The 25,894-nt window shown below is 41.4% G+C and overlaps 1 protein-coding gene across 9 annotated transcripts in view; it reads right to left on the bottom strand.

The window, feature by feature from the left end:
• The window catches only part of AOPEP (aminopeptidase O (putative)), a 422,559-nt gene that overhangs the window by 123,843 nt on the left and 272,822 nt on the right, over window positions 1–25,894 (bottom strand). For all 9 annotated transcript variants that reach the window (XM_061426105.1, XM_061426109.1, XM_061426102.1 and 6 more), the window contains 2 exons: window positions 8,741–8,843; window positions 8,012–8,119 (listed from right to left, as the gene is read on the bottom strand). In XM_061426105.1, coding sequence (XP_061282089.1) covers window positions 8,012–8,119; window positions 8,741–8,843 — 211 coding nt within the window. The remainder of the gene's footprint in view (window positions 1–8,011; window positions 8,120–8,740; window positions 8,844–25,894) is intronic.

Raw genomic sequence — 25,894 nt, 5'->3', positions numbered from 1 at the left:
CAACCGGTCCTTCTTATTCCATTCATACACATAATCTCATGGACATGAGTTTGAGCAAACTCCGTAAGTTGGTGATGGACAGGGAAGCCTGGCATGCTGCAGTTCATGGGGTTGCAGAGTCGGACGTGATTGGGCAACTGAACTGACGCATAATCTTAACTACAAAGTACTAGTTTTCCTGGTTCCATTCAAAAATTGGCATATACACCTGGAGTGGACTAATCATAGAAGCCTTTCCCCATTTTCCACAACAGAATGTTTAAGAAGAAAGATGTCTCTTTTGAGTATTCCTTCCCTTACCACTTCTTTTCAATTCTTTCATCTGTCTTCACTCTTTACTTCAGCATGTTGGCATTTTTATAAAAGCAACTTATAAATATCAATTGGACAAGGAGGGTTTTCCTTGAACACTGATTCTAGGATTGTTAACAGGACTTAAGGCACTGATGTGATCTAAGATCACTGACAAAGTCCGTTAGCAACAAATACTAGGGCCCTAGTTTCTTACCACTAGAGTATGCCTGAAAATATAAAAGCCAAAGACACAAAAATAACAACATTCCTGCTATTTGGACAGTGAGTTGGGGTGAAATTTTATCTAGATTCTTGACAACTGTTGCAAGCCAATACTCTAGTCAAAAAATGTATTCCTTGGGAAGTTTTTTGTTTTTTTTTTTTTCATTTCTTATTCTCCTAATAATCTATATACTGACCAGGTCAGCCCTACATAGCTTATTTTGGTTATCACCTAAAAACACTAAATTAAGCATTAAAATATTTTTTTAAATGACACCAATTTTGGCACATGGTTAATTTGGTAATTATTTTATAGTACCGGTGAAAGTTTTCAACAAAAAGCAGATGCATGTAGCTTCTCCTGGATAAACTGACTCTGGCTTGATATTTACATAGAACTAGGAATTTCTGTCAGAGGTTTTATGAATAATCACTATGCTGATAGAGAGGGGACAGTAGGAGGGACAATACAAATAATCAAAATATTGAAATAAGGACAGTGATGGCAGGATAAATGCTGAAAAGAAATGAAACGGTCAGGAATCAGTCATTGCTCAAGAGAGCAATTTTAGTTGAGAGGTAGAAAGATGATAATTCTGAAGTACTGGGTAGATGAGGTGTTCAGAAATGAAAGGATTCAAAATTCAATTGGAAAAAGAAGAATTTGAAGATCTTCTTTGTATAGAAACTGAATCATGGCCTTCCTCATCAAAAACTAACTAGCAATATCAACAAAACACAATCCATTTTCTAAAAGTTAGCAAAAATGTCACTGCTGCTGCTGCTGCTAAGTCGCTTCAGTCGTGTCCGACTCTGTGCGACCCCATAGACGGCAGCCCACCAGGCTCCCCCATCCCTGGGATTCTCCAGGCAAGAACACTGGAGTAGGTTGCCATTTCCTTCTCCAATGCATGAAAGTGAAAAGTCAAAGTGAAGTCGCTGAGTCATGTCCGACTCTTAGCGACCCCATGGACTGCAGCTCACCAGGCTCTTCCGTCCATGGGATTTTCCAGGCAAGAGTACTGGAGTGGGGTGCCATTGCCTTCTCTGAAAAATGTCACTAGCAGCACCAAACAAGGAAAGAGTACAGCCTGTGGCATAAACTTCAAAGAAAAAACTAAAGAAAGAAACATAACATTCCAAGACAGCCTCCAACCCTCCCTCTGCACCGCCCCCTCCATCATGCTTAGCTGTAGTGGTACTGGTGAATTGCCCAAACCCCACAAGTTCTCACAAATACCCACACATTTGGAAAAAACACAGGAATATCTTTATTTTTCCTCTCTTTTTGTCTGTGGAGGGACTGAAAATGTTTGCTCAATTGAGATGAGCAAAACCTGGGAAATAAACAACTGAAGATGGTACTCTTATGAACTGTATGGGTTCTAGGGCTCCAAGCTGCATTGGAAGAACAATATTAATTGGGAGAATACCTGCAGTGGAAAAAGCAGCACCCAAATTAGGTGAAGAGAATCTTGGATGGGAAAACTTTCACAAAATTTCATGAGTTGGCGGAGCCAAATTCTTACAATAAAGGCTATACGCAGCTCCAGTGGAGCTCTTCTCCACCTCTCCATGCATAATATCCAAGCTTAAAACTAGAGCTCAGAGGGGAAGAAAAACATGTCTAAGAGAAATTGCAAAAGAAATCGAAGATAATGTTCCAATACATATGAGAATAAATACAGGATCAGGACTGTGCAACTCATGCTGAGAATGAGCAAGAAAAAAGTATGGCAACTGTGCAAACCAATACAGCAAAAACCCACATAAAGATAGAGCTAGAAATAAGAAGCATAATGTAAAAGACAAAGAATCCAGTCTTGAAGAAAACATAATCCAAGGCACAGAAGAAAATTCTCCACAAATGCTTTACACTAAAATATAAATTAAAAGAAAATAATAATAACATGGAATGGCGTTAGAGTGGCTGAGAAGAGCTATCCCACATCCAAGGTCAGAAGTGGCAGCTGTGCTTCGCTGGACCAGCCTTGAGGAGATAGCCCAGGTCCAGGGTCAGAGAAACCCCAGTAAGACGGTAGACACTGAGAGAGGACATCAAAGGACAGACAGACAGAAAACACAATCTCAGACAACTAACCAATCTAGTCACATGGACCACAGCCTTGTCTAACTCGATGAAACTATAAGCCATGCCGTGTAGGGCCACCCATGACAGATGGGACATGGTGGAGAGTGCTGACAAAATATGGTCCACTGGAGAAGGGAATGGCAAACCACTTCAGTATTCTTGCCTTGAGAACCCCATGAACAGTATGAAAAGGCAAAAAGATAGGACATTGAGAGATGAACTCCCCAGGTTGGTAAGTACCCAATATACTACTGGAGATCAGCGGAGAAATAACTCCAGAAAGAACAAAGAGACAGAGCCAAAGCAAAAACAACACCCAGTTGTGGATGTGACTGGTGATAGGAGCAAGGTCCCATGCTGTAAAGAGCAATATTGCATAGGAACCTGGAATGTTAGGTGAAAAGACCCTGATGCTAGGAAAGATTGAAGCAGGAGGAGAAGGGGACAACAGAGGATGGGATGGTTGGATGGCATCACCAACTCAATGGACATGAGTTTGGGTAAACTCCAGGAGTTGGTGATAGACAGGGAAGTCCATGGGGTCGCAAAGAGCTGGACATGACTGAGCAACTGAAATGAATAAGAACATAAATTCAATGAAATGAAAACTCAAAGACAAGATGACAAAACAATAAAATGAGAGGAAGAGATTTCAAAGCAAAGGGAATAAATTAGGGACCAAAATAATACCACCATAGGAGCATTAATAAAATGGAAACATCAAGGAAAAGAATAGCCATTAAAGAAAAATAATAATACTGTTATAACAATAACATTAATAATAAAAATAATACTGCTTGAGATAAACATATTCTGTGAAGAACAAAAAGACAGAAGCAAATAACTAGAAAATAACATGTATGGAGGACAATGATGGTATGACAAAAATAACCAGTAACCTTGAAACTCAGCATCCTGTAAGGGAAAAAAAAAAAATGAATGTGTTCAAAGATACAATTAAGATAATTTACTGAAACAAGGAAGAATAGATGTTGAGTCTAAAGATGCAGTGTTTTCCAGGGAAAAAACAAAACAAAACTGATGCAGACTCATGAACACCAAGTCACTTTGGATTAAATTAATAAACATCAAAAGTAAAGAATTCTTCTGTCATCTGAGTGGTATAAAGAGGAAAAAACAGACTGACTTTAAAAGTTTCAACAGCAGTATTTAATGCCAGAAGGCAGTTGAGCAATAGCCACAATATTCTGAGGAGATGAAAATATGACCCAAGAATATTATACCCAGCCAGTTTGTAATTCAAATATAAAGGCAACAGGCAAACATTCTCAAGCAACTTGAACTTCAATTTAACAAAGTGCTGAATCAAAAGAAAGCATTCATAAATATAGAAGCAGGGTAAAATGACTGTTAGTGAATAATGAAATCCTTTAAATACAGAACTAGGACTATACAACTGTGAAAATTACAGTAACATCACACAATATAAATGATATAAACATGAACTATGTAAAAATATTAATTAAGAAAAATCTAGAACCAGGAAAAAAGTAGTTGAAACATAACTACTGGTTGCCTCATCTTTTATATTAATGTTAACATAGGAGAATAAATTGACACTTTCTAAAATTAAGATATATATCTCAAAAGGAAAAAAAGAACAATTTCAACCTCTTAAAGATTTTTTGTAATTGTGTTTCTTAACTGTAGAAGAATCTTTTAGGAAATGATTTTTTATCTTTATTTTATCTTTATTTATTTATCTTAAGCTCAAGAAAGTCTTTTATATTCAGTTTAGTTTCTTTTTCATGTGTTAATTTCAAGTAAAGTAACATTTAAAACATTTTTTCATTAAAAGCACATAGTCTATTTTTATAAAACTATTTCTAAATACATCTATCTATAAATGTGTGTATGATCAGGCACGTAGGAAATGGCAACCCACTCCAGTATTCTTGCCTGGAAAAACCCCATGGACAGAGGAGCCTGGTGGGCTATAGTCCATGGGGTGGCAAAGAATCAGGCACTACTGAGCAACTAACCACACACACACACACACACACACACACACACACAACATATATAGAAAGATAGAAATGGATAAAAGAAATGCAACTTCTAGAATGATGTTCACCTACTATTAATTATAAGTATGGACGGTGATATTTTGAATGATATTTACATTCATTGTATTTTTCTGTATTGTTTATTAAATTTTTTATAATGAGTATGTGTCAGTTGAAAGAGCAATAATTTCCACACTTACTGTGGGACTGGCAGAAGGACAGAAATAGAGATCAATAGAATTTAGAATTGAGAGGCCAGAAATAAACTCTTACATTTACGGTCAACTGATTTTCAACAAGGATGCCAAGACAATTCAGTGGAGGGAAAGACTAGTCTTTATGACAAAAATGGAAGTGAGACAACTGGATATTCACACAAAAAACAATGAAGCTGAGCCATCTACCTTACACCATATACAAAATTAACTCAAAATGGGTAGGAGACCTAACTATAAGAACTAGAATGACTAAGCTCTTAGAACAAACATAGGAGTAATTGGGCAAGACAATATTTTTAAGTTATGTATCTGATAAGGAACTTGAGTCTAGAATGTATACTCTTACAACTCAATAATAAAAGACAACCCAAATGAAAAATCAGAAAAGGATCTCAACAGATATTTCTCCTAGGGCTTCCCAGGTGGTGCTAGTGGGTAAAGAACCTGCCTGCAAATGCAGGAGACATAAGAGCCACAGGTTCAGTCCTGGGTGGGGAAGATCCCCGGGAGGAGGGCATAGCAATCCACTGCGGTATTCTTGCCTGGAGAATCCCATAGATAGAAGAGCCCGGTGGGCTACAGAGCATAGGGTCGCAAAGAGTCAGACATGACTGAAGCAATTTAGCATATAGGCAGACGTTTCTCAAAAAAAGATATACAAAAGTCCCATAAGTCCATGAAAAAATCCTCAACATAGTTACCAGAAAAATGCAAATTAAAACCACAGTGAAATACCATTCACACCCACTATGATGGCTATTATCAAAAAATAAAATGACAAGTGCTGGTAAGGATGTGGAGAAACTGGAACCCTTGTGCACTGCTGGTGAGAAGGCAAAATAATGTAGCCCTTGTGGAAAAACAGCACGGCAATTACTAAAAAAATTAAATCAGTATATAATATAGCAATTCCAGTTCTAGGTACATATTCAAAAGAATTGAAGGCAGGGACTCGAACACATATTTGTACACTAATGTTCACAGCAACATTATTCACAAGAGCCAAGAGGGGTAATTAATGGATGAGAGGATAAACCCAGTATAGTATATGTATACTATGGAAATATTGATTCTTAAAAAAGAATTAAGGGAATTAATTCCCTGGCGATCCAATGGTGAGGACTCTGTGCTTTCACTGCCAAGGGCTCAGGTTCAGTCCGTGGTTGGAGAGCTAAGATCCCACAAGCTATGTGATAGATCTAAATAAATAAAAACAAATAGGAAGAAAATTCTGATACATGCTATACAACATGGATGAAACTGGAAGGCATTTTGTTAACTCGAATAATCCAGATATAAAAGGACAAATATTACATTATTCCATTTGCATGAGGTGCCTATAATAGTCAAACTCAGAGACAGAAAATAGAATGTTGGTTGCTAGGGGCTGAGGGGAGGGAAGAATGTGGAGTTATTGTTTAATGGATACAAGTTTCATTTGGGGAAGATTAAAATGTTCTGGAGACATATGATGGTAATAGTTGACAACAATGTGAATGTACTTAATGCATTACCTATACACTTAAAATGGTTTAAATGATAATTTTCTTATGTATATTTCATCACAATTTAAGAGGTTAGAAAATAAAATTAAAAAAGAGAAATGAAGTACTGATACCTGCTACAACATGAACTTTGAAAATATGTTAAATGAAAGAAGCCAGTCACACAAGGCCACATATCATGTGACTCCATTTATACGGAATGTCCAGAATAGGCAAATCCATAGAGCCAGAAAGTGGGTGATTGGTTGTGTACAACTTGGGGGGAGGTGGAAGTTGGGCAGTGACTGCTAATAGGTGTGGGATCTCTTTTGGGGTGATAAAAGTGTTCTGGAATCAGCAGCAATGGTTGCACAATGTTATGGATATACTAAAAACTACTGACTGACTGGAACACTTTAAAAGGGTGAATTTTATGGTATGTGAATTGTATCTCAATAAGGCTGTTATGATAAAACAATAAAGCTATAATTCAAGAGTTAAACAAAAGTAAAATGGAAAGTTTGGTAGAGGGAGCATTAAGTGTTCCACGCAAAGCTGTTACGAGAATGGCCACGGTAAACCTAACGCACTCCTTCAACTCTGCAGTATCTTGGTGAGAAGAGGTTTGGGTGGGTCAGTCCCCCAACCATAGAAGACTCCTGAGCCAGTTTTCAAGCTCCCTTTCCTAATACATGTTTAGAATTACGCCCCCTTTATCTCAACCAAAGAATAAAAAGAGTGTGGAGACACGGAACAGCTATCTAGTCGTGTCACACTCATGCTATTCCTTGCATGTGTGTTTGGATTACACATGCACACCCTTTGCATCTAACATTGTGCACAATTTGACTTCAAAACTGTATATGCACACAATTGTCACACACACACACACAAAAACACAACCGTCCAATCTGTGCTGAGACTGCATCCTTTATTCTCCATCAGCTACGAGTGCTGTTTTCAGCGCCTCTGCCTCTTTGATAACTTTCTCGCAATGTGCAGCTCAACCTAACACCTGGCTAAGCTGACAGAGGCTCTCTCTGACAGGCCAGGCTGTCTGAATATTTCAGCGTATCTTGTTTTTAAACTATTTATCAAATACATATGGTGCACATACTGTGTGTGAATCAGTGACTGGTGAAATGAAGAGCATGGACTGGCCTTATTGAGCTTACGCACAGAATGGAAGGGAGAGAAAAGAAACAAATGAATCTGGAAAGGAAAATATAATTATGAAGAATGGTGATGGCAATGAAGACAATGAAAAGGGCAGCGGGGAGAGAAGAACAGGGTGGACACATTTCTGTTCCGTGAGAGGGACTCTGGGATTGTGGTGTTGAAGCTAAGACAGAGGACGAGAAAGAGCCCACCTTGCAAAGCTCATTCCAGGTGGAGGAGAGAGTTCAAATCGCTTTGTTTTTGGTTTTCAAGTTCACTTCAGGTGCAACTACCCACAGGCCTGTGCACACAGGACAGTTCTGGATTACAGCCTGTCCTAAAAGACCAGGTGATGACCCTCCCAGAAACACTTCTGTGTCCACTTCATTAACTTCCTATTTTTCCTATTGCACTGAAATGTAAATCTTTTCCCTACTTTTTAATACACAATCTAGTTACCACATGCCACACCCTCTCCAGCTGTATATCATGGAGTCAAGAGGACTCACTAATTACCTGAGAAAGAATCAGCTGCCCATGGAAAGTGTGCACAAACTTCCTTAAAAATGAAAAATAGGTGTCCTCTCCAAGTCTTTTGGCAAGGAACCGGAGAAGGAAATAGCCCTAGAAGGAAGGAAGGAGAAAAAAAAGATGCCCATCATGGGTTCATCAGAAAAATACTTAGAAAATCAACTCTAACTTACCCACCAGCAATTATGCTCACCTAGAACGTTTGGACTGACCTGCCCAGGCAGCCCTTTGCATTGTTACTAGTAGGGCTGGGTTTGGAGCTTAAAGAACAACTACTGTGTTTCAACCCATTTGTCACTGTCTCATTTGCCCTTAGCTTACATGAAACCTGGATGTCCATTACGGACAAATAGGGAAAAGGGGCCCAGCTCCTCTCTCCTTTAGCTATCAGAAAAGGATTTTACAAATTAAAATACTTAGAATCACTCTGGTCTTCTAGTAGGAACCTGACAGCAATTTTAAGATTCTGCTCTTCAAAGCTGACGTGAAGCGGGGAGAAGGGAGGTACAGGGAAGGGAACAGTTCCCCTTCCTTTGATTCATGCTTCATGCTGGGTGTGAAATGCTTTAATTGTTGGACGATCAGAATCTGCTCAATCAAATGTCATTTACAATGTTGACGATATGTTTGTTTTGCCCCAACCTTGTTACTAACCTTCACTGTTCACATGTAAAATCTAAAAAGTCCTGGCTTCTGTCACTCAGAGAGGCTTACCTTTAAGTAATGAACCTGCATGAAGACCTTCTCCGGATTAAGCCCATGTCTGATGACAGACGATCCTGAGTCACTCACGTGGCCAGTTTTTTCTTTATTGGGTCTGAAATGATGCAGTAAAATTTTCTTTAAGTATAGCATATTCTTAACTATTTGGACCACAATATTGCCTTATTTCTTCTTTACAGAGTTGCCCAACAGTGTCAATTCTATTCAATAGTGCCAGGTAGAATTTTAAATGGTTTACGTTATAAATTCATATACTGAACAAGGAGGGACTTATATTTTGGGTTGGCAACCTGAGGTTGGCTATTGGCAATATTTTACATCACCTTATCCAAGATTAACGCTTGCCAGACCTTCAAGGAATCTAAGTTCCAATATGAATTATTTAAGAAACTATACACTTTTCTTTTGGTGGGAATGTTGGACTGGGAAACACAGTGGAAAATGTAGCTTTGCTTGGAAGAGTAAAGAACTTATATATTCCAAAAAATTCTGAAAGCCCCAATGTTATCCACTTCTCTTGATTTGCATTTAGTAATTAAGGCTCCTTTAAGAAATATCTGTACTCTGAAGCCATTTTAGAATCACAAGAGCAAAACAAGAAGAGGCATGGAGGCCCATGTTTTTAGAACAGAGAAAGACATTAGTAATCACATACTTTAACCTCCTCATTTCACAAATGAGAGAAATGGGCACCCAGAAATTAAGTCTGTATCCAAGGTCTCACAGCTTGTTTTGATTCATGGTGACATTAAGGATTGAAACCAGTCTTCTTCTTATCCATCAGAATGTTTTCCATTAAGCTCTATGGTTTTAAATATTTTTAAAAATTTCCTTAATAAAATATAATTGTGTTACAGTGACAATTCAACAACTAAATTCAAAGTAAGTGACAAAGCATTTACAGCTTTTAGCTGTTCGACAACCAGTCACTTATTGGACAAACTCTGAAGAGCATGTGCTGGGGTGAGGGGAAGGCAAGGGCTGGCACATCAGAAAGGCAAGAGGTTATTTTTACTTTTAGTTATATATTTGGTTTTTGTTGTTTTAAAATGTATTTTATTGACATCGAGTTGACTTACAATACGTGTTAATGTCTGCTATAAAGCAAAGTGATTCAGTTATACACACATATATATATTTTTCATATTCTTTTCCACTATGGTTTAATTACAGGATATTGAATACAGTTCCCTATGCTATACAATAGCATCTTGTTGTTTATCCATTCTATAGATAATAGTTTGCACCTACTAACCCAAACTCCCAGTTCTTCCCTCCCTACTCTCCTTGGCAGCCACAAGTCTGTTCTATGTATCGTGAGTCTCTTTCTGATTCATAGATAAGTTCATTTGCGTCACACTTGAGATTCTGTATATACTACCACTACTACTGCTAAGTCGCTTCAGTCGTGTCCGACTCTGTGCGACCCCAGAGACGGCAGCCCACCAGGCTCCCCCATCCCTGGGACTCTCCAGGCAAGAACACTGGAGTGGGTTGCCATTTCCTTCTCCAATGCATGAAAGTGAAAAGTGAAAGTGAAGTTGCTCAGTCGTGTCCGACTCTTAGAGACCCCATGGACTGCAGCCTACCAGGCTCCTCCGCCCATGGGATTTTCCAGGCAAGAGTACTGGAGTGGGGTGCCATTGCCTTCTCCAGATTCTGTATATAAGTAATATTATATGGTATTTGTCTTTCTGACTTACCTCACTTAGTATAATAATCTCTAGTTGCATCCATGTTGCTGCAAATGGCATTTTTTCATCTTTTATGGCTGAGTAGTATTTCACTGTATATATATATGGAGGGGTTATTTTTAAAAGCTAGTTGATCTTACAAAGTATACAGTCTTTGTAATCTGAAAGACTTAGTGTTGACTCTCAAACCTACTCGTTATTACCTGTTACTTACTAGCAGGTAACTTAAATTCTCTAATCCTCAATTTATTGATTTGCAAAACTGGGAACAACTTTACCTATCTCCCCAGGGCCTGTGGGGAATAAGTGAAATAATATATGAAAAGCCCTTCATGAGGGCAAGGGATACATTACTCAATAACTTAATAAAACTTTCTAAAGTCATTAGCAGTAAGTCTTGCTGAATTCAAGGTTGGTCATCAGACGTTAGAGGCAGTAGATTTCAATGGTTCATGCCCTTAATCCTCTGTGCCCACCGACACAAAAACGGAAGGGTACTGGATCTGAACAGCAGTGCCCGAAGATGACCCAACTGCCAAACTAGTCCCTTTGCAGTGTGCTCTAGCTGCCTAGCAAAGAATCCATGATTAAGTCTCTGCTGAATATTCGAATTCATTATCCCAGCAGACACAAGGCTCAGAACCAGCAGATACCTAAAGAGAGATGATGACGACCAGCCACTAGAGTGAATGTGCATAGTTTGAATTTTTCTACTGGATTCCTAGACATGACCATACTTGCAGGAATAACTGTTTAGTCCCTTTCATCTTCATTTAAGACTCCACTGAAAAGCATTAGCTTTATTCCTGCTCTCAAGTTTTTCCCGGAGTTGAATGTTTATTTTATAAAGAAAGCCGTGCTGGCTTTGATAGGAAAGCCCACCAGCCAGAGCCTTGGGGGGAAGGAAGACTTCTCAGAGTCAGCCTGAATTCAAACCAGTTTTCCCACCCCCAAGACAGACAGAGTTGTTGTTTCTTTTGCCCTTGAGCCCTAAATGGAGACTGTTAGAAGGGGAGAACACTGGAAGACCAACCTAAATCTCTGCTCCAAAGGCTGGCTTCCAGGCTCAAGTTTCAAATGACGACTTTCGTTGGCACTTTTTTCCTTTGACTAAAAACGTCCTTTCAGGAAGCACTGCTCTCTTACGCTCCTCTTCCACCCTCTCCAAGTGTTCAAGAAAATGCTTTTATGCTGAGAGCATCCAAGGCAAATGTACAAGTCCCCAAGAGATTCCTTTTAAAGTAGACATGGTGCTGGAGAGAGCAGTGCCCAGGCGAGCTTCGTGAGAAATCAAAGTGGGTGGTTTTATAAAGAAAAGATACTCCATGAGTGGAAAAGGGATGACTTCCATGTCTGTGCTATTCTGGTTCTCATAAGACCACTTACTCCAAGTCTGTGCAGGGAGACAAAGCATAGAGAGCAGTAAACAAATGAACTACCACTACCTACAATAACAGGTGAGTCTCACAGGTGAATGAACTGTCACACCCAAAAAGACTACATGTGTGTGCATGCCACGTCACACTTCAGTCGTGTCCAACTCTATGTGACACAATGGACTGTAGCCTGCCAGGCTCCCTGTGCATGAGATTCTACAGGCTACACACAAGTGTACAACTCCAGTTAAGTCAAGTCAAAGAACACGTAAAACAGATCTACAAGGATACAGATCAGAAGAAAGGTTACCTTTGGGAGAAAGTATAAACAGAGTAGGGAAAACAGAGAAAAGTTTCTGGGATTGTGGGAATATTCTATGCTAATCTGAGTGGTGCTTTAATGAAGATAAATAGCAAAAATCTATTGGGCCATCTAGAAATATCTGTGCACTCTAGTGTATATGTATTTCAATAAAAAAAAGTTAAGAAAAAAATAGATGCACGTGAAATAGTACACATTTTGTGAAAATAAGATGGACTTAGTCCAGAAAAGGGGCTTTGCTGTTCATGTGCCATGAACACACGATTAGGGTTAACTAAGCTCTCTACACCTAAGGACTAGTTAAACAAAACAAATGTTAATGACATTGTAAGAGGCAGCAGGAACTGTGGCCTAATCTCCTATTCTCATCTATCTTCTTCACTGCCACTTGTACAATTAAGTCTGAAAAGTCAAACACTCACTTTCCAAGTGTCCTTGCAGTTACCGAGAATCGGAAGACACAGTTCAGGACAATGAGAAAAAAACAGATGTCTGCTGTGGTTGGTAGTGAGGTTTTGGGAAAGCTTTTGCTTTCTTTACTAAAGGGGAAATATCCCCCAAACATGGTGGATGGAACTGCAGCTGCCACTCTGCAACCATGAGGCAGCAAATCAACATGCTGTGGAGACTGGGATGGAATGAAAGAAGGTAAACAGTCTTCCAAGACTACCTGCCTCCACACTTACTGTAAGAGAAAGTAACTCCCATTTGTTTTTAAGTCAACATTGCTTGACTATTCCATTAGCTGAAGCCAGATTCATTGCTAATGGATGGAGAATTGAACTAATACTAATAGCTACCATTCCTGTTATCCTGTCTAGCTTTTTATGTATCACGTACTCGTACCCTTACAAGAACCTAATGGGGTAGGTACTGTGATGATGCCCATTTAAAAGCGGAGGAAAGTGAGGCCTGGAGACAACCACAAAGCTAGTAGTGGCAGAAGTGAGGCTGGAACCTAGGTCCATGGAACACCGAAGTCTTTGCTGCTTTCTGAGGCCCCCACCTCAATTGTGCCAAATACTAAGTGGAGAATCTTTGACAACATGTTTCCTCTCCCTGAAGCTCAATTTTCTCACCTGTAAAGAGTGTGATGAGGCTCAGATAATGTAAAAGCACTTTGTAACATAAAAGTGTTAAGCATCTCTTCAACATTTTACACCAGTGTTTATTTCCTTGGCTGGAATACATGGAATGTGAGAGATCAAGTTACCAAGGTCGTTTGGGCTTAAATGCTCTTGGTTTCTGTTGTACCTGGCACCAAATGTAACAACCGAGATTGGCATGACCTTTCCCTGCCCACCTCCTTCCTTTTCCACTCACTCTCAGAAGCAATATAGACATTTAAAAAGCTGTCAGATGGCAGTGATATTTGATACATGATTGGATTTGGAATCAAATCTCCTGAACAAAGAACCAATTCTGCAGGATGATTGCCAATGGTGGGATTTGAGAAAAGGCCTCCGAAAGGTGCTCAAGCATGTCAGCTTGGGTCTCAACACCTACTGCTCTGCCACAGCCCAGATGGGCCATCTGCCAGTGCTCTCAGCCTTGTACTCCTTGGCATGAAAGTAAGAGCCACAACACAGCTTCATCTGTAAACCTGCTACTGCGGTGCTTCAGCCAGGGACAAAGCATCCCAGAAATGAGACAGAAAGGGGTTGATCAGCATCCCAACATCCCTGCTCTATCAGTGGCAGCTACCCCATGGGTGTCTGACAGTCTGGTGGCAGGGCATCACTCACCCTGAAGTAGTGGAGGATGTTAAAAACCACCTTTGTGAAGACCCCTGGAGAATTCTGAGCCTCGAATACACACGTGACATCTCCCAGGGAAGCAGCTAACACCCTGGTTAAGAATCGTGACTCTGCCACTTACATGCCATGTAATCTTGAGTGAGTCAGGCAACACCGTGACTCACGTAAGCCCAGTTTTCATCTGTAAAAAGGGGGCAGTGGTAGTGACTGTGTCTAAAGTGTCTAAGTGTCTAAAAGCACTTAGCCAGAGGCCTATTGGCATTTTGTAAGCACAGTATGCGTGCGTGCATGCTGTTGCTTCAGTCGTGTCCAACTCTTTGCGACATTATGAACTGTAGCCTGCCAGGCTTCTCTGTCCATTGGATTCTCCAGGCAAGAATACTGGAGTGGGTTGCCATGACCTCCTCCAGGGGATCTTCCCGACCCAGGGATGGAACTCACGCCTCTTACGTCTCCTGCATTGGCAGGTGGGTTCTTTACCACAATTGTCGCCTGGGAAGCCCAACCACAATATAAACAAAGCTAAGGTGGCTGAGCAGTAAAGAATCTGCCTGCAATGCAGGAGCTGTAGGAGGCACGGGTTCCATCTCTGGGTCGGGAAGATCCCTTGGAGGAGGGCACAGCAACCCTCTCCAGTATTCTTGCCTGGAGAATCCAATGGACAGAGAAGCCTGGCAGGCTACAGTCCATAGTGTCGCAAAGCGTTGACACAACTTAAGTGACTTAGCACGCGTGCACAGTCTCATCATAGTGAATACTGGTTGGGGTCAGGCGTGCCAGCTAAGCCTTCCTCTGACAGGCAAAGATATTAGAAAGACATCACCCTATAGTCACATTGTACAATGCTATTATTGGGGGAAGCAGGAGAAAGGATACACAGGAACTCTACCATTTTAGTAGTTATTTGCACATCTAAAATTATTTGAAAATAAAAATTTTTTTTAATTGATGAAGCACATATATGTAGTCCCATGCCTTCTTTTTATGTTAGTTAGTGTTAGTTGCTCAGTTGTGTCTCACTCTTTGCAACGCTGTGGACTGTAGCCCACCAGGCTCCTCTGTCCATGGGGTTCTCCAGGCAAGAATACTGGAGTGGGATGCCATTTCCTTCTCCAGGGGATCTTCCCAATCCAAGGATCAAACGTGCATTTCTTACATCTCCTGCATTGGCAGGCAGGTTCTTTACCACTAGTACCACCTGCTCAGATACTCCTGATTTGGAGTGTAAACCCTCCTGTGGCTGATCTGTAAGCCCGCTCCTTGCTGTATCATCATCAGAAAACAAATTGAAAAAAAAAATTCAGGTATTGCTTAAAATTCTAGTAAGCTAGGTCTGGGCATATTCCTGACACTCCCTGACCCCCACAACCCCCTATAGTCTATATCACTCTGTGAAGAGATTAGTAAAATTCTGGGTGAGAAATGGTGGCAGAATGATTGAAAGTACAGGAATTGTATGGTCTTCTCCTTTGTTTCTGCAACAATTTTTCCACCTATAAAATGTGCCGCATAATGAACGCTCGCCATTGCCTTGCCTTTGGACAGTGTTACCGAAGAGGCTAGGACAGAAGTTTGTGCACACCTTTAACTAATGAAGTTGTACCATGTCGAAGCTTCTGGTGTTTGGCCAAAGTTTGATTATCTGTGTGTTTTTCACAGTGGATTTAACAGCTACCCAGCATGAAGGTTTTTCCCCATCAGGGACCATTATCCTATAGCAGACACAGCAGGCTGTCATGCCAGTGTTGAAAAAGGCAATTGATAAAATGATTTAAGACAGAAAGAGGCACCTCTCCAGGGAGCCACAGGAAAGTGAAGAAGGTATATTTTGTCCCTTGAGGGTGAAAGAAGCCAGTGGTTGGTTCACAGAGCAAGAGAGGTCAGCTGCTGATGAGGGCGATGAGAAAAGAGTCTGTAGATAGCAGAACTGTGGAAAACACAAAAAACTCTGCACATTTTGATAAGCAGGGCAGGGAAATGAAAGAAAAAACTTAGAAAAGCAGGAAGTAATGAGCATTAATAAAAAACCAAAATAGTGCTTGAGTTTTGAATGGCCATAAATCAGAAATTCCTTTCTAAGAACGAAATCCCCCAAAAAGAAAAGAGAAAAAAAAAAAAAGAATGGATTAATATAATTAGTCTGTGCAGTATATCTTCATATTCAGCACACCAAGAGGTAATTTGCAGTTTTCAAAGGAGATGAAGAAGCAAATGAGCAAAGCGTGCCCAGGATAAGAGGGTGTTGTAAGAGGGCATGTACAAAAGAGGAAAGGGGGATGCTGGAGGAAGCTATCTACAAGAGCTGGGGAGCTGGAAATTCATTGTCAGAAAGGTAGACATTCCGAATGAGTTCGTGCTAAGGGAGAAAGAATGCCCAGGACAATAAAAAGGGCTTTTGCACCAATGTGTAGAGTCTAAAGAAAACCAAGTGTTAAGAGGTGACAGGATGAACAGAACTACTCGACTCCCACTTTGCTTCAACCTTTCTGCCCAGGAAAATAATTTTCAAGCTATACATGGTGGAACAAGCATTGTTATGTGGCAACCAATGTTTCATATTTGAGAACTGATTCTTGGTATCAGTGGACAGGGTGACTTCACCATTTAGAGAAGTTCTGACTCCAGGCCAGCTGAGGGGCATGCCACAGCTCAGAAAGCTTCCACCTGCAATCACAGGCCTCTGGAAACATCAAATCATGGAGACAATAGGAAGGGGACTGACGGAGAGAGACAAACGTCATTCCGATTTTGCAAAGGAAGAGGGAATGAGAGGAGGGGAAGCAAAGCCTGTGACCGTGTATCGAACAAATAGCTTGTGAGCAGTTAGAAAATGATGGGCTGCAAGGAGGTAGCAATGGGATCTTGAGGGCAACTTCCAGAAATTCACTGTGGGTATCAGCATCCTGACTTCTCTAAGGCAGCTGCCAAGATGGAGGTAGTGGTGAGCACATGGCGGCTGTGTCATAGCTTTGCAGAAGGTTAAAAAACAGAACCTCAAGGCCGTTGATTAATTACTTGGTATAACCGGGAGGGAGTCCTTCCAAGGAATGATGACTTACTGGCTTAATAAATTTGCAAATAAGTTGAGTATGGAAGTCTAACTGGTTGACTTATAGCATCTGCAGTCAAAAACAGAAACCACAGGCTGGAATGAGGATCTGAAATTAATAAAAACAACAATCAAGAAGGACAAAGAAGCTTTTAAAAGTATTTAACTATGAAAAAGATTTGGTATATTAAATTGTCTGTAAACTCAACAGGCAGCAAGAGGTGATGATGTGGCTTTCCAAAACAATAAACGAATAGTAGGTGAGATCAATAGGAGCAATGAGAATTAACAGGGAATCCTGCTGGGGATCGGGGCAGACAGCAGGGAGAGAGGGCTCTGGAGCCCGACTTGCATCTGCTTTCATCCCGGCTCTGCCTCTTCCTAGAGGCAGAAAGCTGGTCCCTTGCTAAACGCTTACTGTTTCCTCTTTCGTCAAATGGGGAGGAAGACTGTACTGGTACCTAGAGCCATTTTGAGGATTAATTAAGTGTATGTAGAGTGCTTAGAATAGTGTTTAGTACATTGGAAGCACTCAATGAATGTAACTAAGGAAAAAAATATGCATAGGAATCCGCTTTTTCAATTAAGTCAAGGCTTTATTGACTATGCCAAAGCCTTTGACTGTGTGGATCACAACAAACTGTGGAAAATTCTGAAAGAGAGAGGAATACCAGACCACCTGATCTGCCTCTTGAGAAATCTGTATGCAGGTCAGGAAGCAACAGTTAAAACTGGACATGGAACCACAGACTGGTTCCAAATAGGACAAGGAGTACGTCAAGGCTATATATTGTCACCCTGCTTATTTAACTTATATGCAGAGGACATCATGAGAAATGCTCGGCTGGAAGAAGCACAAGCTGGAATCAAGATTGCCGGGAGAAATATCAATAACCTTGGATATGCAGATGACACCACCCTTATGGAAGAAAGTGAAGAGGAACTAAAAAGCCTCTTGATGAAAGTGAAAGAGGACAGTGAAAAAGTTGGCTTAAAGCTCAACATTCAGAAAATGAAGATCATGGCATCTGGTCCCATCAGTTCATGGGAAATAGATGGGGAAACAGTAGAAACAGTGTCAGACTTTATTTTTTTGGGCTCCAAAATCACTGCAGATGGTGATTGCAGCCATGAAATTAAAAGACGCTTACTCCTTGAAAGGAAAGTTATGACCAACCTAGATAGCATATTGAAAAGCAGAGACATTACTTTGCCAACAAAGGTCTGTCTAGTCAAGGCTATGGTTTTTCCACTAGTCATGTATGGATGTGAGAGTTGGACTGTGAAGAAAGCTGAGCACCGAAGAATTGATGCTTTTGAACTGTGGTGTTGGAGAAGACTCTTGAGAGTCCCTTGGACTGCAAGGAGATCAAACCAGTCCATCCTAAAGGAGATCAGTCCTGGGTGTTCATTGGAGGGACTGATGCTGAAGCTGAAACTCCAATACTTTGTCCACCTGATGCGAAGAGTTACTCATTGGAAAAGACCCTGATCCTGGAAGGGATTGGGGGCAGGAGAAGAAGGGGACAAAAGAGGATGAGATGGCTGGATGGCATCACCAACTCGATGGATATGGGTTTGAGTGAACTCCGGGTATTGGTGATGGACAGGGAGGCCTGGCGTGCTGTGATTCATGGGGTCGCAAAGAGTAGGATACGACTGTGCAACTGAACTGAACTGGAATGGTAAGACTTCCCTGAGAAGGTGTATAATACCAGGTTTAAAAATGGAATATATTCAATACTTTGGCCACCTGATGCAAAGAGCTGACTCACTGGAAAAGACCCTAATGCTGAGAAAGATTGAAGGCAGGAGAAGATACTGACAGAGGATGAGATGGTGGGATGGCATCACTGATTCAATGGACACGAACTTGGGCAAACCCCGGGAGATGGTGAGGGACAGGGAAGCCTGGCGTGCTGCAGTCCATGGGGTCATGAAGAGTCAGACACAACTTGGTGACTGAACAACAATAATGGTCTACATGTGAGTGCCTTCAACTAACTCTACTAATAGCTGTCCTTTCTTTTCTGAGTTATCCAGATGAAGGGGAGCAATAATAGTGCCAGGGCACTCTTCACAGGTGTGACCTCAAATAGAGCGCTGTATTCAGTTCAGGTGTCCACTGGAGAAGGCCACTGTCAACAAAGAGAACAGCAAAGAACTACACTCAAGGAAGGAAGTGTGCTCCCAACCCTGAGACCTAGCGATGAGGAAAGGAAAGACCACAGTCTACAGATACATGGATTGTTTGGGGGAGAAGGGGCAAATCCTGTGCAACTCTGGAGATGAGGGCTAAGAGGACAGACTCGATATGCAGGCAGTCTCCAGCCTAAGCTAAGGAAGGCTGTTCCAAGACAAGCAGTTCCCACAGGAGCGGTGAGGACAGAACCCTCGGAATATTCAGGTAGAAGCTGGGTGGCTGTCAGGGATATAGAAGGTTAGGCAAAACCACTTTTAAGGTCCTTTCTGACCTAATAGTCCATGATTTTATGAGGTAAGAGAGCCCAGAGTATATTTAAGCTGCAGCATTTAGAAGTAAAACATCATTCCTCCAGTATAATGGAGTTAGTAGGTTTGCTAGGCAGCCTTGTTGGTGGTGGTGGCTTAGTCACTAACTCATGTCCAACTCTGACACCATGGACTGTAGCCTGCCAGGCTCCTCTGTCCATGGGATTCTCGAAGCAAGAATACTGGAGTGGGTTGCCGTTTTCTTCTCCAGGGGATCTTCCCAATACAGGAATAGGACCCTGGTCTCTTGCCTTTTAGGCATATTCTTTATCCGCTGAGCTATGAGAGAAGGTCAATCGCTATGCAGCCTTCAGTTCAGTTCAGTCGCTCAGTCATGTCTGACTCTTTGCGACCCCATAAATTGCGGCACGCCAGGCCTCCCTGTCCATCACCAACTCCCAGAGTTCACTCAGACTCACATCCATCGAGTCAGTGATGCCATACAGCCATCTCATCCTCTGTCGTCCCCTTCTCCTCCTGCCCCAATCCCTCCCACCATCAGAGTCTTTTCCAATGAGTCAACTCTTCGCATGAGGTGGCCAAAGTACTGGAGTTTCAGCTTTAGCATCATTCCTTCCAAAGAAATCCCAGGGCTGATCTCCTTCAGAATGGACTGGTTGGATCTCCTTGCAGTCCAAGGGACTCTCAAGAGTCTTCTCCAACACCACAGTTCAAAAGCATCAATTCTTTGGCACTCAGCTTTCTTCACAGTCCAACTCTCACATCCATACATGACCATGGGAAAAACCATAGCCTTGACTAGACAGACCTTTGTTGGCAAAGTAATGTCTCTGCTTTTGAATATGCTATCTAGGTTGGTCATAACTTTTCTTCCAAGGAGTAAGCGTCTTTTAATTTCATGGCTGCAGTCACCATCTGCAGTGATTTTGGAGCCCAAAAAAATAAAGTCTGAAACTGTTTCCACTGTTTCCCCATCTATTTGTCATGAACTGATGGGACCAGATGCCATGATCTTCGTTTTCTGAATGTTGAGATTTAAGCCAACTTTTTCACTCTCCTTTTGACCTTCTTCAAGAGGCTTTTTAGTTCCTCTTCACTTTCTGCCATAAGGGTGGTGTCATCTGCATATCCAAGGTTATTGATATTTCTCCCAGCAATCTTGATTCTAGCTTGTGCTTCTTCCAGCCGAGCATTTCTCATGATGTACTCTGCATATAAGTTAAATAAGCAGGGTGACAATATACAGCTTGACGTACTCCTTGTCCTATTTGGAACCAGTCTGTTGTTCCATGTCCAGTTCTAACTGTTGCTTCCTGACTTGCATATAAGTTTCTCAAGAGGCAGGTCAGGTGGTCTGGTATTTCCATCTCTTTCAGAATTTTCCACAGTTTATTGTGATCCACACAGTCAAAGGCTTTGGCATAGTCAATAAAGCAGAAATAGATGTTTTTCTGGAACTCTCTTGCTTTTTTGATGATTCAGCGGATGTTGGCAATTGGGTCTCTGGTTCCTCTGCCTTTTCTAAAACCAGCTTGAACATCTGGAAGTTCATGGTTCACGTATTGCCAAAGCCTGGCTTGGAGAATTTTGAGCATTACTTTACTAGGATGTGAGATGAGTGCAATTGTGCGGTAGTTTGAGCATTCTTTGGTATTGTCTTTCTTTGGGATTGGAATGAAAACTGACCTTTTCCAGTCCTGTTGCCACTGCTGAGTTTTCTAAATTTGCTGGCATGTCGAGTGCAGCACTTTCACAGCATCATCTTTCAGGATTTGAAATAGCTCAACTGGAATTCCATCACCTCCACTCGCTTTGTTCGTAGTGATGCTTTCTAAGGCCCACTTGACTTCACATTCCAGGATGTCTGGCTCTAGGTGAGTGATCACACCATCGTGCTTATCTGGGTCGTGAAGATCTTTTTTGTACAGTTCTTCTGTGTATTCTTGCCATCTCTTCTTAATATCTTCTGCTTCTGTTAGGTCCATACCATTTCTGTCCTTTATCGAGCCCATCTTTGCATGAAATGTTCCTTTGCTATCTCTGATTTTCTTAAAGAGATCTCTAGTCTTTCCCATTCTGTTGTTTTCCTCTATTTCTTTGCATTGATCGCTGAAGAAGGCTTTCTTATCTCTTCTTGCTATTCTTTGGAACTCTGCATTCAGATGCTTATATCTTTCCTTTTCTCCTTTGCTTTTCACTTCTCTTCTTTTCACAGCTATTTGTAAGGCCTCCCCAGACAGCCATTTTGCTTTTTTGCATTTCTTTTCCATGGGGATGGTCTTGATCCCTGTCTCCTGTACAATGTCATGAACCTCAGTCCATAGTTCATCAGGCACTCTATCTATCAGATCTAGGCCCTTAAATCTATTTCTCACTTCCACTGTATAATCATAAGGGATTTGATTTAGGTCATACCTGAATGGTCTAGTGGTTTTCCCTACTTTCTTCAATTTCAGTCTGAATTTGGCAATAAGGAGTTCATGGTCTGAGCCACAGTCAGCTCCTGGTCTTGTTTTTGTTAACTGTATAGAACTTCTCCATCTTTGGTTGCAAAGAATATAATCAATCTGATTTCGGCAGCCTTAGCCTCACTAAATCCATAAGGGGTGATTTTGATGTAAAACAAACAAAAAAACCCTAAATGAATTAGAGGAACTATAACTGAATTTTATTCAACCACTTATATTTGGGGCTCGGCTTAGCTAAAGAGCATCCTATCCAAGCAATACAAGGTTCTCGTTACTTTTTGTACAGTGTTGTCTTTGAGAGGTGAATGCAACATACCTGAACTAGTATCCTCATAAACCAGGATAAAAGGGGCCTCTCACTGTTCAGGGCCAGGGTGATCGTAACAGAATACCAGCTGTCAGTCTGCTATGGAAAACTTTTTGGTAATGTCAAAACAAAACAAAAACTCCATGACTTTATCTCAGAAAGAGGCAAATGAAACACATATGACTTCACTTGACAAGGGGAGGTTAGAAGCACGCTTTGAACACTGACAGCATGTGTGGAGCCGTATGCTGAAATGACGGGAAGGATCGTTTCCTCTTATGACTCAAAGAGGAGCAGATGGTCTGTGGGAACGGAGAAGGACTTTTCCCTCCTGGGTGGAGAATGGCACCATGCTGGGGACTAGAGGTGGCAGGGGATGGAGGAGTCGCCCGAGTTTGAAGCCCAACACACACCTGGATGTAAAATAGGACGAGTAGCTGGGAGAGCAGCTCTGTACTCAATACTCTATTGAGGCCTTACATTTAATATGCTGTGCACTAATGGTAAGTGTAAGGTAAGACTAGTCCACACGGTATGGTTTGTAAAAGCAAAAAACTAGAAATTATCAACATGTCCAAACAAGTGGTTAGTCAGTCATGGAATATCCATAACCTGGAATACTTTGGAGCAGTTAAAAAAAAAAGCCTTTCGTGTGTCAATAACAGCACAATCATCAGGATTACCCAGGGTGGAAAAAATTAACACACACACTGGTGTGTATATACTTATACTTGATGGATGCTTCCTTTGAAGTGAATCATCTCTGCGTGGGGTGTTATACCACAGACACCATGGTGACGTCTTCCTGGCATCCAGCACTGGGAGCGGCTCCTCTGGTCGCATCCACAGCCCTGAGGACAGTGGCTGCCTCCTGCGTTAAGTTCTCCTTCTATCTCTCCTTTGGAAAACTGCTGGTCAACCCTACTAAGGCTACAGTGCCGTTATACAACATCCAGTGCTTTCTATCAATCTCTCTCTTTTTTAAACAATTGAGAAAAGATGCAACTTGTATATCATAAAATTCACCTTTTTAAAAATGTGTAATTCGGTGGTTTTTAGTATACTCACAAGGTTGTGCAAACACCACCAGTATCGAATTCCAGAACATTTGCATGACCCCCAAAAGAAACCCCATAAGCAGTCACTTTCCATTTGCTCTTTCTCCCTCAGACCCTGATAACCATTAGTCTACTTGTCTCAATGTGCACGTGTGCTCAGTCGCTTTGGTCATGTTTGAGCTTTTGTGACCCTATGGACTGTAGCTTGCCAGGCTCCTCTGACCAGGGATTCTCCAGGCAAGAATACTGGAGTGGGTTGCCATGCCCTCCTCCAAGGGATCTTCCCGACCCAGGAATCGAGCCCATATCTCCTGAGTTTCCTGCATTGCAGGCAGTTTCTTTACCCCTGAGTCATCGGGGAAGCTCTCTTATCTCTATAGATTTGCCTATTCTGGATGTTTCAGATAAATAGAATTGTACATTTCCTTTTATGTCTAGCTTCTTGCAGTTAGCATGGTGTTTTCGAGATTCATCCACTCATGTAGCAGGGGCCAGTGCTTCAGTTCCTTCTTATGGCCAATGAATATTCCATTGTATGAATATAACACATTTTATTTACCAATTCATCTGTTGATGGACAGGGGTTGCTTCCATTTTTTGGTTTTTAAGAATAATGCTACTATGAACATTCCCGTACATGTTTTTGTATGAACTTATGTGTTCATTTCTCATATAAACTTCAAAGTGAAATCTCTGGTTTGTATGGTAATTCTATGTTTAAACTTCTGAGGATCTGCTGGACTGCTTTCCAAAGGAGCCGTTATTGTTTTATATTCCCGCCAACACTGTATGAGGGTTCTAATTGTTCCAAATCCTCATTATCCTTTTTGATTATCTTTCCAGGTAGCCTAGTGGTAAAGAACCCTTCTGCCAATGCAAAAGACATAAGACACTTGGGTTTGATTGCTGGGTCAGGAAGATCCCATGGAGGAGGACATGGTAGCCCACTTAGTATTCTTGCCTGGAGAATCCCAGGGACAGAAGAGCCTGGGGTCACAAAGAGTTGGACACAACTGAAGCGATTTAGCACATTCTAGTAAGTATAACAGAGAAGGCAATGGCACGCCACTCCAGTACTCTTGCCTGGAAAATCCCATAGATGGAGGAGCCTGGTAGGCCGCAGTCCATGGGGTCGATAAGAGTCGGACAGGACTGAGAGACTTCACTTTCACTTTTCACTTTCATGCATTGGAGAAGGAAATGGCAACCCACTCCAGTGTTCTTGCCTGGAGAATCCCAGGGATGGGGGAGCCTGGTGGGCTGCCGTCTATGGGATTGCACATAGTCGGACACGACTGAAGTGACTTAGCAGTAGCAGTAGCAGTAAGTATAAAGTAATATTTCACTGAGGCTTTGATTTACATTTCCCTGATGACTCTTAGAAGCTGAAGTTGAACGGTTCTATGAAGACCTACAAGACCTTTTAGAACTAACACCCAAAAAAGATGTCCTTTTCATTATAGGGAACTGGAATGCAAAAGTAGGAAATCAAGAAACACCTGGAGTAACAGGCAAATTTGGCCTTGGAATACAGAATGAAGCAGGGCAAAGACTAAAAGAGTTTTGCCAAGAAAATGCACTGGTCATACCAAACACCCTCTTCCAACAACACAAGAGAAGACTCTATACATGGACATCACCAGATGGTCAACACCGAAATCAGATTGATTATATTCTTTGCAGCCAAGGATGGAGAAGTTCTATACAGTCAGCAAAAACAAGACCAGGAGCTGACTGTGGCTCAGACCATGAACTCCTTATTGCCAAATTCAGACTGAAATTGAAGAAAGTAGGGAAAACCACTAGACCATTCAGGTATGACCTAAATCAAATCCCTTATGATTATACAGTGGAAGTGAGAAATAGATTTAAGGGCCTAGATCTGATAGATAGAGTGCCTGATGAACTATGGACTGAGGTTCATGACATTGTACAGGAGACAGGGATCAAGACCATCCCCATGGAAAAGAAAAGCAAAATAGCAAAATGGCTGTCTGGGGAGGCCTTACAGATAGCTGTGAAAAGAAGAGAAGCAAAAAGCAAAGGAGAAAAGGAAAGATATAAGCATCTGAATGCAGAGTTCCAAAGAATAGCAAGAAGAGATAAGAAAGCCTTCTTCAGCGATCAATGCAAAGAAATAGAGGAAAACAACAGAATGGGAAAGACTAGAGATCTCTTTAAGAAAATCAGAGATAGCAAAGGAACATTTCATGCAAAGATGGGCTCGATAAAGGACAGAAATGGTATGGACCTAACAGAAGCAGAAGATATTAAGAAGAAGTGGCAAAAATACACAGAAGAACTGCACAAAAAGATCTTCACGACCCAGATAAGCACGATGGTGTGATCACTCACCTAGAGCCAGACATCCTGGAATGTGAAGTCAAGTGGGCCTTAGAAAGCATCACTATGAACAAAGCTAGTGGAGTTGACAGAATTCCAATTGAGCTATTCCAAATCCTGAAAGATGATGCTGTTAAGTGCTGCACTCAATATGCCAGCAAATTTGGAAAACTCAGCAGTGGCCACAGGACTGCAAAAGGTCAGTTTTCATTCCAATCCCAAAGAAAGGCAAGGCCAAAGAATGCTCAAACTACTGCACAATTGCACTCATCTCACACGCTAGTAAAGTAATGCTTAAA

The sequence above is a fragment of the Bos javanicus genome, chromosome 8, assembly GCF_032452875.1.
Source record: "Bos javanicus breed banteng chromosome 8, ARS-OSU_banteng_1.0, whole genome shotgun sequence".
NCBI classification, from domain to species: domain Eukaryota; kingdom Metazoa; phylum Chordata; class Mammalia; order Artiodactyla; family Bovidae; genus Bos; species Bos javanicus.
This window is presented reverse-complemented; position numbering and strand designations above follow the sequence as displayed.